Here is a 14,141-nt window from a genome sequence, read left to right on the forward strand (position 1 = left end):
TCATTTTTTTTTTTTTTTTTTTTTTTTTTGTTATGATTTAAAGATGATAAATTTTGTATGATGTCATCCCTTTTATTGGTGGCTGCGATCAAAAACGATATAGTCCACCCAATAAACATATATTATTGACCCCCGCCCAATACAACATTAATTCAAGAGTCCCTTAATTCAACATTGTTCTACCTCGGCAATAAAATCAATATTAGAAATAACTAATATAAATATCTTATATATCTAGCAGCAAACTAAAAGCTCATCTTTTTTGTAATTCAAGAGGGGAAGCTAGATGAGTTCATCATATGTATGTTGTTGCAAAGTTTCAAGCTATGCGATGTTTTTGGAGGGTCTCACAAGTGGTCTTGAAATAAACAGAAACTACAACATACTTGGGCTCCAATACTAATATAATGGATTTGGGTCTAACTTTTAGAGAAAACTAGGTGGTATTGTTGGACCATTTGAAACGTAAGAAAATGATGAGCTTATCGTTAATTCATATGAACCGTGAACGAGTCTATCAATCCATACATTAATATTACAAATGCATTAATTAATGAAGTAGATTCTCGAATACTTACTAGACAAAAAAAAAACATAACAAGTTCAAAAATTTTACAATTAAGCAAAAAGTATACCAACCAACACTACCTAGACAAATTGTGTACAAATTCTATTTGAAATAGATTTGAGAATTATCATGGGGCGTTGATATGGATGCAAAAGACCTTGTTGGAGATACAACTATCGAAACTCAGTGCGCTATAACACAGAGTTTACTCTTTGCTGATCTGTCGAAAATTATTTTGGAAAGTAAGATGCAACATGGTATTTATGCATATATGTTTTCAGCTTAGTGGTTTTGTCTTATCTTATAAAATGAATTTTGCAGGCAACATTTTGATGTTGCCGTTTATGTTGAAGTCAAGGATTTGTTAGGATGATGTATGGTTGCTTCACATACATTGATGAACCCGTTTAAAGTTTTTTATTGTGTCCAAAATACATGATAGATCTTCTTGATTAAAATTTCTTGAAAACATAAGTGTTATTGCCTTAACAATAATTGAAAACTTTTCATGTCGTTTCCTTTGTTGCAAAGTTTCAAGCTAGGAGATAGTGTACATGGCATGAATAATAACTAAATATATATTCGAAACGATTTACTTTATTATTTGTATATTTGTAGTGTGACATAAATTATAGACCCCCGCCCACTACAACATTGTTCTACTTGGCAATAAAATCAATATTAGAAATAACTAATATTTAAGATATCTAGCATCAAAAGCTCATCTTTTTTTTTGTAATTCAAGAGGGGAAGCTAGATGAGTTCATCATATGTATATGTTGTTGCAATTTAAGCTGGGAGATTTTTTTGGAGGGTCTCACAGGTGGTCATGGAATAAACAGAAACTACAACATACTTGGGCTCCAATACTAAATATAATGGATTTGGGTCTACTAGGTGGTATTGTTGGACCATTTGTTTTGTTGGTCTTGTAGATTAGTGAAACGTAAGTGTCTTACTTGAGCCTGAAACATATGCGTCTTTAACTCTTCAATATTGGTTCGTAGGATGTTGTTTATTTCAGTTAATTGAAAAGATGATTTGTTATTACTAGTCAAAAACCCAACAAGAAGAAGAAGTTTGGAAACAACAAGGTCCAAAACAAGGTCCGGAACCAGATAACAAAGAAGCATACGTTAGTAAAATAAATAAAAAGCTGACAAAACATTCATTCTTCAACATATTCATATATCAGCGATAATAAAAAAAAAAGCCCTTTTAGATAACCAAGGCTTCCATGCGTCCGAGTTTTTCACAATGCACTCCTTAGACCAACATCACCTTTGAGGCAGAGATCATATTGACGATCCAGTTCCTCAAGCCAAAGCAAAGTCTGTGGTTCAACAAAGTCGGCAATTTCGTCTTCAGTAACAGGTTTAGGGAATGCGACCGCGGCCAAGCCCAAGTCGTCCCGATACTGGTTCATCAGAGTAGCATCATCGTCCAGATTCGCCATGTACTCCCTGACCCTTTGGAGAAAAGCCAAAACAGGAACGCATCTCTTGGCAAAAGTAAACATACGCGCAAGAGCAGAGACTCTCAGGGACTTGCACTTGTCCCGCGAGTCAAAATCATCCGTGCGAGTGTAAAGAAGCTGGCGTACAAAGTCATCGGAGACTGATTTGATCATGTCCTCAGCATCGGAGACATCAGATAAAGCTAAATCGTAGCGTGCAAGGTTGTAGCGCTCATGGAGAAGGAGGGTGTGCGACCGATTAAGAGTATGGGGGCGAGGAAACTGGACTGAAACCACATAGAGCATCTCTGAAAGCCTTGCCTTCGCAGAGCGGATCATGAGCGCATAGTGGTATTGGATATAAAAGATATGATCATCATCACGGAGAAGACGGAAGCACTCTGGTCTCTGAAACTCTAAAACGATGGCTTTGACAAAATCGGTTTCATTTGGAACCACAGCAGTTATCTTCTTGAATTTGTTCTCCCCCATTAATTTCTGCACAAGCAACCAGCCAAGCAAAATAATAGGAATTACGATTCTCTTTCTTTTTGTTCATCTCTCAAGGCAAGTGAAGGCGAGATTTCAAAAAAAAAAAAAACGTATGCAATTTTAATCCCTAAGCAATTTCTAAAGACACAATACACATCACAAGAACCCTCAAAAAAAAAGAAGAGTGAAATTTTTACCAAACACAAAAGACTTGTTAGTCAATCAAGTCCCCAATTTTTAGGGTTTAAAGAGCTTGCTGAAGAGACTTGCGAATTGCGATAAAGAAAAAAACGAGGATGAGCAGCTTTTTTTATATTATTAGCTAGGGCTCCAATCGTTTTTGGAAGCTACATGACCAATAAACTGATAAAGTTTTGCTTGAGGTAAGTAAGTTCTATAACCTCCATCTAATTTTATATTTTTGGTGTTTGGGTTCTTCGTCTTTCTAAGGCCCAATAAAGAGTGTTCCAAGGCCTACCCAAAATCTCCATTTTTTTTATTTTTATTTTCCGTTTATCGGACGGACAGCTAGAGAGTTTTTTTTTTTTTTTGACGAAGAAGAAGAAGAAAACAAACGATGAAGAAGAATGTGTCACATTCCTCCGATTCTTCTTCTACTTCACCTCCCCTTCATCAAATTATCCTAATTTCTCTCGTTTCCTTTTCATCCCATTGAAAAAAAAGTTGTCACCTTTCGAAATCGGAACAATATAACATTTAAAGCTTTCAAGATCATCATTGTTCCCATATAGATCCCAAAATGGGTCTCATCATGTAAGAACAAGTTTTGTGGGATGTTGACAATGGACAAGGAATTTGATTCAAAGCTTGCTCTTCAAGGCAATTCATCATCAAATGGTGGTGGTGAAACTATTTCTAGAAGCAAAAGCTTCGCATTTAAGGCTCCTCAGGAGAATTTCACCAGCCATGATTTCGATCTCGGCAAGATCTATGGTGTTGGCTCTTATTCAAAGGTTTCATTTTTTTTCTCGATTCATGAATCAATTCAAATTATTGTTGGTTAAAAAATTGTCCTTTATTTGATTCGTCGTATAACTTTAGCTGGATTCTTCTTCTTATGTGTGATTTGAATCAGGTTGTTAGGGCAAAGAAGAAGGAAAATGGAACTGTGTATGCCTTGAAGATCATGGATAAAAAGTTTATCACCAAGGAGAATAAAACAGCTTATGTCAAATTGGAGAGGATTGTTCTTGATCAACTCGAACATCCCGGGATTGTGAAACTCTTCTTTACATTTCAAGATCCACAATCACTATGTAGGTAGTTTCTATTCATTCAAGCGGCTTTGTTTCAAATACAACCATGAAATTTTATTCACTAGTCTCTGTTGCTTGAAGGGCTGTGATAATGAGTGATACTGGATCCTTCTTGTTTTTGTAGATATGGCGCTTGAATCTTGCGAGGGTGGGGAACTTTTTGACCAAATCACCAGAGTAAGATACCACTACTCAGAATCTAGGAGGAGACTAATACATAATTCTCAAAATGCAGTTGTATTATTGTTTGTTTTTGTTTTGATCTGTGTTTGGCAGAAAGGTCGTCTATCAGAGGATGAAGCTCGGTTCTACAGTGCAGAAGTTGTGGATGCTCTTGAGTATATACATAATATGGGACTGATTCATCGAGATATCAAGGTAGTTTCGTTTTCAGAGATCATCTTTTTTCTTAAGACCCAACAAGAACTCTATTTGCTAATTCTTCCCCTGAATTTTGAATGAGTAGCCGGAGAATTTGTTGCTAACTTCAGATGGACACATTAAGATTGCTGATTTTGGAAGTGTGAAGCCAATGCAAGACAGTCAAATCACAGTACTTCCTAATGCAGCATCCGGTAATATGAATTCCATGAATCTTTTTCTATATTCTTAAGCTTAAGGTCTTTCTTTGAGATTCAGGATTTTAAGCATGTCTATTATATATTCGTGACTTATGCAGATGATAAGGCGTGCACTTTTGTCGGAACGGCTGCTTATGTTCCTCCTGAAGTTCTAAACTCCTCTCCAGCAACTTTCGGGTAAGAGTTTATTGTTAGACCAAACTTTGACCACTATGTGATGATATATGGACTTTTTGGTTTTGATACTCCTTTTAGTTTTGTGGATTACTACACGCCTCTTACTTGGAACAACTTTTCTTTGGTATTTTCTGGAACATATTCAAACAGAAATGATCTCTGGGCGCTTGGCTGCACTCTGTACCAAATGCTTTCAGGAACTTCTCCATTCAAGGATGCTAGTGAATGGCTCATTTTCCAAAGAATTATAGCCAGAGATATAAAGTTTCCAAATCATTTCTCAGAAGCAGCAAGAGACCTCATCGACCGATTGCTAGTAAGATAGGCTTCACTTTCTACCAGTCTTTGCTAGATCAGGAATTACAAGTCGGGTTCAAAAGCCATTGTCACCAATCTTTTTTGTGTGTGGCTATGGTTCATCTTAGGATACAGAACCTAGTAGAAGACCAGGAGCTGGATCAGAAGGCTATGCTTCTCTCAAGAGACATCCTTTCTTCAAGGGAGTTGATTGGAAAAACCTAAGGTCACAAACTCCTCCAAAACTAGCTCCAGATCCTGCGGTATTTACCTCCTTTAGTTACTTCGAATTGGCGCACCAAAATGTTTCCCATCTTGTACTTTTCTTGATCTAGCTTTTCTTTCGCAGTCCCAGTCAGCATCTCCAGAGAGGGATGGTTCTCCATGGAACCCAACACATGTTGGAGATGCTTCAGTCTTGCAGAACGATGGACACGGCGGACACTCTGAATCCTCAGGTTCCATAACTCGGCTTGCCTCCATAGACTCTTTTGATTCGAGATGGTGAGACACTACGAGGCTTTTACATATTTCTGGCAGACTCATGGGTTTTAAAATCTAATCCGGTCTTCGTTTGTTTGCTTTGTAACAGGCAACAGTTCCTAGAACCAGGAGAATCAGTTCTAATGATATCAGCAGTGAAGAAGCTACAGAAAATCACAAGTAAGAAGGTGCAACTAATACTCACCAACAAACCGAGACTGATATACGTTGACCCATCAAAGCTTGTAGTAAAAGGGAACATAATCTGGTCTGATAATTCCAACGACCTCAACGTTCAAGTTTCAAGTCCTTCACATTTCAAGATTTGCACAGTAAGACACAATCCAGTGGCTCACTTGTTCAGTTTTATCCTATACAATTGATATGTGATTATTGATTCTTGTTTTTGTTTTGGCAGCCGAAGAAGGTTTTATCGTTTGAAGATGCGAAACAAAGAGCTTTGCAGTGGAAAAAGGCAATTGAAACTCTTCAAAACCGTTGAGACTCGTAGCTGATGATGTCAATTCATTAAGTCCCTTTTTCCCCCATTTCCTTGATTCAATTGATTACACCTCACTGTATGCATACAAGAAGTTTCTTGGGCCGTAGGTTTCTTCTCCGATCCCAGAAGATGATAACTGAAAGTTGCATTAATCTGTTTTGAAGTCCTTACTGACAGATTTATGAATGACAGTAACCAAAGTAACACCTAAGCTAATATGGATTGGTTTCTAGTTTCAGTTTTGGTTTGGTTCAGTGTTAATCATATTTCGTTAAGTTTTTGATTCGGATTGTCTTGATTACGGTTTAATCCAGTAGAACATTTTGCTGTCCAATGTTAAAGAAAAATAGTGAGTTAAGAAGAGTCATTGAATGACCGAAACTTGTTCGAACAAAACACTAACCATAAAATACGGTAATTATAAATAGTCAATTTATTTGAAACTGTACATCACTTTCACCCAACTTTTTTTCACTTTTAACCAAAAAGAATCATAGATCTAAATTAAATAACTGTTTAGTGGTTAAGAAAAAAAATAATGTTTTTAGCTATACACAAAAGTAACAAGATGAGAAACTCCCTTGTTCCAAAAACTCAGGGTGTCATTGTCAGTTTATATGGTTATGCTCCCGCCTTTTCTTCAGACTGTTTTTTATTGATGATTCTGATCCTCCATTGGCTCTATACTGTTACAAATATCACAGCTTCCTTCAGAGTTTAATTCTTTCATTTAGATTGGAAATAGCTATCGTCGATGGCAAGCCGGTCAAACGCATCAAAGTTTGCTTTTAACCCGACAAACTGACTTCCAACATGAGCACATCCCGCTTCAGGCCATCGACATAATCCTTCTCTTGTACGCAATGGACACAACGCTTCACAAACTTGTCCTATCGGGTTTTCAGATCTGTTTTCTTCAGACATTAGTGAGATTGATACAGAAACATCTGAGTTGTTCCCTTGTCTGTTTCGTCTCCTAGGGTTATTCTCCAGAGAGCCTGCCCTTGGGTCGTCTTCAACGTCAGATCTGCTGAAGTTAATCTTGCAGCCGAGTGATTGTACTGCTCGTGTTAAAGCTGCATATTCCTTGGTGGCTCGGTTTGCTGATTCCCTAGCTAACCAACTCATATGTCTCTCTCTTAGCAACTCTGCACTTAATGACTCCATTGCGAAAGATATCTCGTCCACTCTTCTTTCTGCTGCTTCTTTCTCCTGTTTCAAATCAATTAGAATGTTAAAAGCTTTGACACACTATATAGCCAAAGAGAGAAGGTAAGAAGAAGATGAGTTAACTACGTTACCTTTTGCATTTCTGAATATTTCACTGTCATAGCTCTACATTGTNACTCACTAAGAACGATGATCTCCCATCAGATGATGTTGTACCGTGCATGTCTAAATAATCTCTAAGGCGGGAAAAGCTCTCCCTCATTCCATGTATATTGTCTATGCCAAAGAAAACAATCTGCAGAAAGAAACACCATCACTAAAATCATGGAATTCCAGAAGATCAAGACTTTAAGCATCAAAACACCAAGAANGCATGCATCAGCAATCCCACATTGTTCCCTCTCTTTTTCACTGAAATTTACACCAGGTCACAATTGGTCAAACATAATACATTAATACCAATTGGTTTCTACAACGGAGCTTCTTAAGAAAATTTTACCTGTTGCATAAGAAGTTCCCAAAGCGACATGAAAGCAAGCAATCCATAAAATCTACCAGGAAAGTCTGAAACACCAAATATTACGGCAAAAGTAGTAGTATTATTACGGGAAGAAGCTGAACATGAAACTGTCAGAAATGTGTTCGGCTTCATACATACCGGAGAAAACTCAAAAGCACAAGGATACATCCGCATCAGCTGTGAAACGCTATCAATCCACTGGAAACACATATATGTGAACATAGTATAAGCTGTTGGTCGGCCAACCCATTGAAATAGATCTAAAACAAACCAAAAAGTTACTATAATTGCAAGAGGAATAGCTGCTCGCTCACCTGAATAAATATAGGCGAATAATTGTTATGCCCATGGGAAGAGTTTGAAGATTGTGAGGCTGCTGATCCTGAAGACTGACGCACAGGAGATGAAGGGAAACTTCCAGCCGAAGAAGACTGTCTTGGTAAGTCAAAACTACCGGATCCTGATATGTTAGGCATTCCTACACGATCCGAAAACGGGTGACCAAAGGCAAGCCAATCCTTTTCGACAAGAGCCTGATGTGAGTTTAAGAGAAAAAGTACATAAGAAAACGGGGTAGCAAACAAGAATATTGATGCACAATTAGTGAGAAAGAACATATGACTGATACGGTAGCATCTCCATTCGGGGAAGTGCGAAACATGAATGGATATGAAGAATAGAATTCAGTATGCTACTCCCAGTCTAAATTGTAAATCATTGAATCAGTCTAGTTACCAATTTTACAGTTGTGAAACATACTCTATGAGAAACCATATCAAACTAAAAGTCAAACCTAAATTAAAGACTTTCGTAAACTCAGTCACATACAAAAACAAGAACCCAGAAACACCAAATCAGGACAAGGAATACCTGAAACCCAGCAAAAGTCCTGTAGTATGGATCAAGTAATATGCATGCAAGAGAAACCAGCTGAGTTGTTCTGTCCCATCCATCACTGCGCAATGACATATGATGAATCATGACATAACAATCATAATAATAATAATAGAAGCTTTTGATTAAAACAAACGCATCTTCATCTTATTACAGGTATATAAATTGGTATCCAAATGAAATAGTTAGCCGGTGAGGTGAATCAGGTATCTAACCTGCAGTGCACAAGAACTGATGCCGACTCCATAGCAACACGAGCAGCAATCCATGCTGCGCCAGCTAAAACGTTCTGGATATGTATCAACCAACCACTGTCTCCAAGTAAAGATACTGAAGCAGACATACTACTAAGATTGCCTCCTCCCCAGGTCCAACCACCGTGTCTCTGTAGATTCCACGCATACATATATCTTAATGATTAGCACCATAAAACTGTAATACATCATCTTGTATTCCCCAACTGAATCAGTCAAAAAAGTTCCTGGATATTCAATACTCACTAAGAACGATGATCTCCCATCAGATGATGTTGTACCGTGCATGTCTAAATAATCTCTAAGGCGGGAAAAGCTCTCCCTCATTCCATGTATATTGTCTATGCCAAAGAAAACAATCTGCAGAAAGAAACACCATCACTAAAATCATGGAATTCCAGAAGATCAAGACTTTAAGCATCAAAACACCAAGAAATTCACTTACTTCAGATTGAAAATAGTTTGACGATGATTCTGAGCCGCCTCCCATGGCTCCATTTGCTAATGCATTTTTCCTAGGTCTTGCATCGGCAATATATAGCTTCCTATGAAGTAGAAAAAAAAAACATGATGAGAAAAGTACATCTTTGTGAACAACTGAATATATCCCATATGAGCTCAGTTCAACACAAGCTTGTGAATGAAAACCAAACAGCAAGTAGATTAATAGAAACCAAACAGACATTTTGATGCATTTAGAAGATAATCTCGTGTCCACCAAGACCAACAAGAGTGTGAATTCCTTTTATGAANGCTTCATACATACCGGAGAAAACTCAAAAGCACAAGGATACATCCGCATCAGCTGTGAANCATAATCCACAACTTTAACTCTTTATAACGAAGCATAAAATACAAGACACAAGAATTAACCAGACTAAAGGAACATTAGAAGCTCACCTTCGTTCTCCCTTTGCATCAGCTAACTGAGAGCAGAACGCAGCAACAAGTTTTTCATCAAAACTACTGTTGGAGTTGAAACAAATTAAACTTCAGAATCTATCACTTTGTGAACTTTGAAATCCAAAACTAAAACTAAACAATTATCCAAATGTCTCATCGTGAAATTGAAAGTCTGATATACCTTCTCATATTCATCATAAGACCCACAAGAGGTTGTGATGAGCGTGCTATCACAGCTCCACTTCCTGCAATTGAGACCAAAAAGCATGTCACTTGGAAACAATACCACCATCATTAAAATGGAATCAGCCAAAATATGTGCATTTCTACCTGGCTGACACCACGTGATCACAGGTAAACGACATCTTGCCCGGAAAGAACATGCTTGGAGTAGCTCTTCATCACTACAGCAACACAGACTTGTTATTTTTTTAATTTATAATTCACCATAGGAACATGGTCTTGTTCCAATGCGGAAAAAGAGACATGCCAGATAAGTGAAGAGGATTTTTCTGGAAAGCTCTTTAAATATGAAGACAGTAGTACTCAAAGTCTAGAAGGGATAGATAAAGAATTTTTTAAAATCCTGAAAAGATATCAGTGTCATACCTTATGGATTTTGGAACCATAAAGGCAAATGGGTACGTCTGACACAAGTTATAATTGGAGTTCAAGTCACTTATTCGCCACAGCTCATTGGACAATGTGAACGAACCATCTTCAATCATATCCGCTGATGCTCGTATTGAACTTTTTCCGAGAAGACGGAAATATTCATTAAGCAATCTTTCCTTTGGGTTTGCGTTACCAAATTTGGAAGGCCCACAAGCAAAAGTATAAAGATCCCATACTCTCTCTGGCTTGCTACATTTCAGTAATGCATCAAACACTGAACGTCTCTGCAAAAGTATGAAAGGTTAGACATATTTCAGGGAGAAATGAGTAAGGCAGCATAATAGTGAAATTTTCACCTGCTTGGTTCGAGGACGAAAACCATAAACAATAATCCTCATGTCTTTTCCTGCACCACGCAAGTGATCATAGCATCAAATAAAGTTGTAAGAAAAGAAGAAAACACTTCAACTAACATCACTATGGGAAGATGTCTATTGTCCAAGATAATATTCAGACGTTAAGACTTAACAGTCAAGAACGCAATTCAAAACCGGAGCGGATTTTGAGCTATGACACAAAATCCAGACAAAACAAAACCTAGTCTAAATCAGATATAGCAAATGATCAAGTCCGGAAACATACCAGTGACCTGTAAAAGACGTCGTGGTGGATTCCTGTCAGACTGACGAGGGTTGGATTGAACTTTCAGCACCTAAGTTCACCACCCATGAATCAGAAATACATAGAATAAACAATGTAAAAGCTTCAGAGCCTAACTAAATCAATATTAATCACATAGCTCTCTCCCCAGGGTATAGCAACTGACCAATTTGTTAAACTTCTCAATAGTTGCCAATGGAATTGTTCCGAGTGGAATGACCTTTCTGGTTCCTTCACTCTTCACAAATAGAAAAAATAATATATTGAATATAAGTACGTTCAAGACCTGTATTCTACATTTTCAAACAATCACATTGGCCAATTATGCAGAATCTTTGCGAACGGATGCAAGAAACAGAGGAAAGGCAATCTCATACCAAAAAAAGAATACGGAAATTTGTCACCAACAAGGTTCCTGCCTCATCGGTGTTAATAAGCACAACTCCATAACCCTGTAAAAAAGGTCCAAATATCAGATAAAAGATAAAAAAACTTCTCCATACAATTATAATGGGACATAACCAATACTGGATTCCACACTAATCTACAAACAACACGAGTGAAGCAAAAATAGCATACCAAGACTCAAAATTTCAATAGCCAGATATGGTAACAAAGTTCCTAAAAAGGAAAATTCGAATAAAAGAGATCACTTTGACCAACTCTAAAAAAAAAAGCATACCTCGACGACGACCTTCTCCGATTCCAGCAAGCAACTCAAATTGGCAAAGGAGCCTGACCCTGAAGCTGACTGCGGCGACCCATCAATCAAAAAGAGAGAGAACCAAACAAGAAACATTGAGCAATCAATTCAATACAATACAAATAACCAGAATAAACATGAGCATTTTTGCGCATAAAACGACATTCACGTGTTGTCTGTGTGAATTGTAGGTTAAAAGGGAAGAAAACGTGAGAAACCCTAAGAATCAAAGAGGGGAGAGAGAGAATTGAAAGAGGCAATTACATCGAGTTTGGTCCAATCAAGCGTATCCCAACTACCGGTACCATCCATCATCTTCTCTGATTCCGAATAACCACGCAGCGGCTTTCCTCTTCCTCGCCCAGACGGTGGTCTCGGCGGCGTCATCAAGAGAAGAATAAAGAAAGAGAAACCAGAGAGAATGAGACGGTGATGACGAAGCTTTCACCTGCCGATCAACGGAGCAAAACGACGGATTTGTAAAATTTTAATGACGGTGCTGTCGTGGTTTTTTTTGTTTCCTTTTGTACTTTATTTTGTTAGCGTTATCTATTTGTTTTTAACTAATTTATCCAGCACCTGAATACTTGAAAAACCTGAATACTTGAAAAAAAATAGAAAACACATGACCAATAAAAAGAAAAAATGAATACAAAGATGTGTTTTTAGTTTTGAATACGTTTTGCACCATTTCCGGTGCTCTACCAATGTCAAACTACAATTTATCATTCACATTCCTATCAAAAAGAAAAAGAAAAAATTACAATTTATCACTGGAAAATTAGTTTACAAATTCTCCTAACTCAAGTTTTGTAAGATTTGACAAATTCTACCACTTCAATCCAAATGATATGTCGGTGCTTAACTTCTGCTAATCGCTCCTCTTATGATGGTATACTTATTTTTTTTTTATCAAACGTTTTTTTTTCTTTCTCGATGATATACTTATTTCTTTTTGCCCCTAGCTTTCCTTACGTTAATCTCTCCTTTTATGATGGTATAACTTCTGCATATAATTGCAGTAAGGTTTGATCACATTGATTTAGTCACATACATGGTAACCAGACTATCAGCGGCAAGGGCCAACCCTAGGGCCAGAAATGCTGCAGGAAGGACACCCCGATCGATGGTCAACGATCCTGCTGTCAAGAATCTCTTGAACTAGTCAATACATCATTATCATAATATGTTATGTTAAACTTTTTTGATAAATACTTTAAGCTTTTAAAACTTGCAACAAAAATATAATTGGTAAAATTTTAGCTTTTAAGATTTTAAATTAATTTTAAAGTTTTTAAAGTTTTTCTCAATCAGAGCCAATAAGTAAAAAAATACTACAACAAACTACACGTATAGTTGAATGCAAAATTAAATATATAAAGTAGGTCTTGTCTAAATTAGTTTCTACATATATTATTTGTAAATGGAAAAATTCATGAACCCAACGAGGATATGTAGAATAATCAGATTAAAGACTTCTATATTTAGTACTTGATTAATAACCAGTTAAAAGTTGTATACTCTCAAACAAGAAAGTACTCCCTTTGTTATAAACACAAAGATGTGTTTTTAGTTTTGAATACGTTTTGCACCATTTCCTGGTGCTCTACCAATGTCCGTTCATGAAATTACAATTTATCATTCACATTCCTATCCAAAAAAAAAAAACTACAATTTATCACTAGAATATTAGTTTACAAATTCCCCCAACTCAAGTTTTGTAAGATTTGACAAATTCCACCACTTCTATGTCGGTGCTTAACTTTCAATATTTAACCACCTTTAAAACCTAAGTCAATCTGCAAAACATAGCATGTTGCCTCCTCCACCACTCAAGAGGCGATAAAAAAACACCTATAAACATTAGGTTATTCCCAACTCAGAGTTCTAAGAGGGGTTTTAGTGGAGAAGGAAAAAAAAATCAGAATAAAGAAAAAAATGTAAGAGAGACTCTAATATTGCATACTCGATTATGGTTTAAGAGTTCGTACGTGTCGAGTGTTCGTTGGCTGGACAAAAAAATAGAAGAACCAAAAAAATATTTGTTTCTCCGACCAAAAAAAAACATTTGTTCGACGATTACAATTTTTTCTCTCTCGATTTCTCCCTCTCTCGATCTCTCTCGCTGTTTCTCTCTCGATCGAAGGCCATTCTTGACAAAAGGAAGGAGAAATATATGTTACAACTATGGAATCAGAGGCGAATGTGGAGAAGAAAAGGGAAGCCGAAGGGATTTAATCTCGGAGGCGAATCGGATGATATTGATTTGAGTTTGGAGTCGAGTCATTCAGATGAGGTTGAAGCAATTGGAAGCAAGGGTAAGTTTCTTTGTGTAGTAGGTTGAATTCACGAATAGTTAGTAGGGATTTGGGTTTATTCGATTTTGTTCGTAAATTTGGGATTAGGGTTGGTTGTTCTCATTTCTTTGTTTATGAATTTGTACTTTGGTTCATTTGATTCTTACCTCTTGGAGGATGCTTTGCTGGTCGGTGATGGTTTTGATGGATCGTTTTCTTCTCTGCCCTACATCTTCAGGTAGTGTTCTTTCTCTTAACCGATTTTTTCTGTCTTTCTATATAAGTGAAATTA

The 14,141-nt window shown here is 37.0% G+C and overlaps 2 protein-coding genes across 2 annotated transcripts; one reads left to right on the top strand and one right to left on the bottom strand.

The window, feature by feature from the left end:
- On the top strand, positions 3,065–6,116 carry LOC104764769 (3-phosphoinositide-dependent protein kinase 2). Its single transcript, XM_010488366.1, has 11 exons — positions 3,065–3,490; positions 3,613–3,793; positions 3,918–3,970; positions 4,070–4,171; positions 4,260–4,368; positions 4,473–4,551; positions 4,702–4,867; positions 4,977–5,111; positions 5,198–5,352; positions 5,441–5,663; positions 5,750–6,116. The coding sequence occupies exons 1-11, from the start codon at positions 3,311–3,313 to the stop codon at positions 5,831–5,833; spliced, it is 1,467 nt and encodes a 488-aa protein (XP_010486668.1). The 5' UTR covers positions 3,065–3,310; the 3' UTR covers positions 5,834–6,116.
- On the bottom strand, positions 6,249–12,090 carry LOC104767422 (phosphatidylinositol-3-phosphatase myotubularin-1). The gene is made up of 20 exons (XM_010491450.2): positions 11,817–12,090; positions 11,532–11,600; positions 11,227–11,301; positions 11,016–11,087; positions 10,832–10,901; positions 10,546–10,595; positions 10,184–10,473; positions 9,905–9,978; positions 9,756–9,819; positions 9,572–9,637; positions 9,117–9,216; positions 8,918–9,031; positions 8,633–8,802; positions 8,394–8,478; positions 7,838–8,056; positions 7,662–7,721; positions 7,503–7,567; positions 7,313–7,414; positions 7,135–7,183; positions 6,249–7,045 (listed from the first exon to the last, which is right to left on the bottom strand). The coding sequence occupies exons 1-20, from the start codon at positions 11,937–11,939 to the stop codon at positions 6,560–6,562; spliced, it is 2,403 nt and encodes an 800-aa protein (XP_010489752.1). The 5' UTR covers positions 11,940–12,090; the 3' UTR covers positions 6,249–6,559.

The sequence above is a fragment of the Camelina sativa genome, chromosome 19 (assembly GCF_000633955.1).
Source record: "Camelina sativa cultivar DH55 chromosome 19, Cs, whole genome shotgun sequence".
Taxonomy (NCBI): domain Eukaryota; kingdom Viridiplantae; phylum Streptophyta; class Magnoliopsida; order Brassicales; family Brassicaceae; genus Camelina; species Camelina sativa.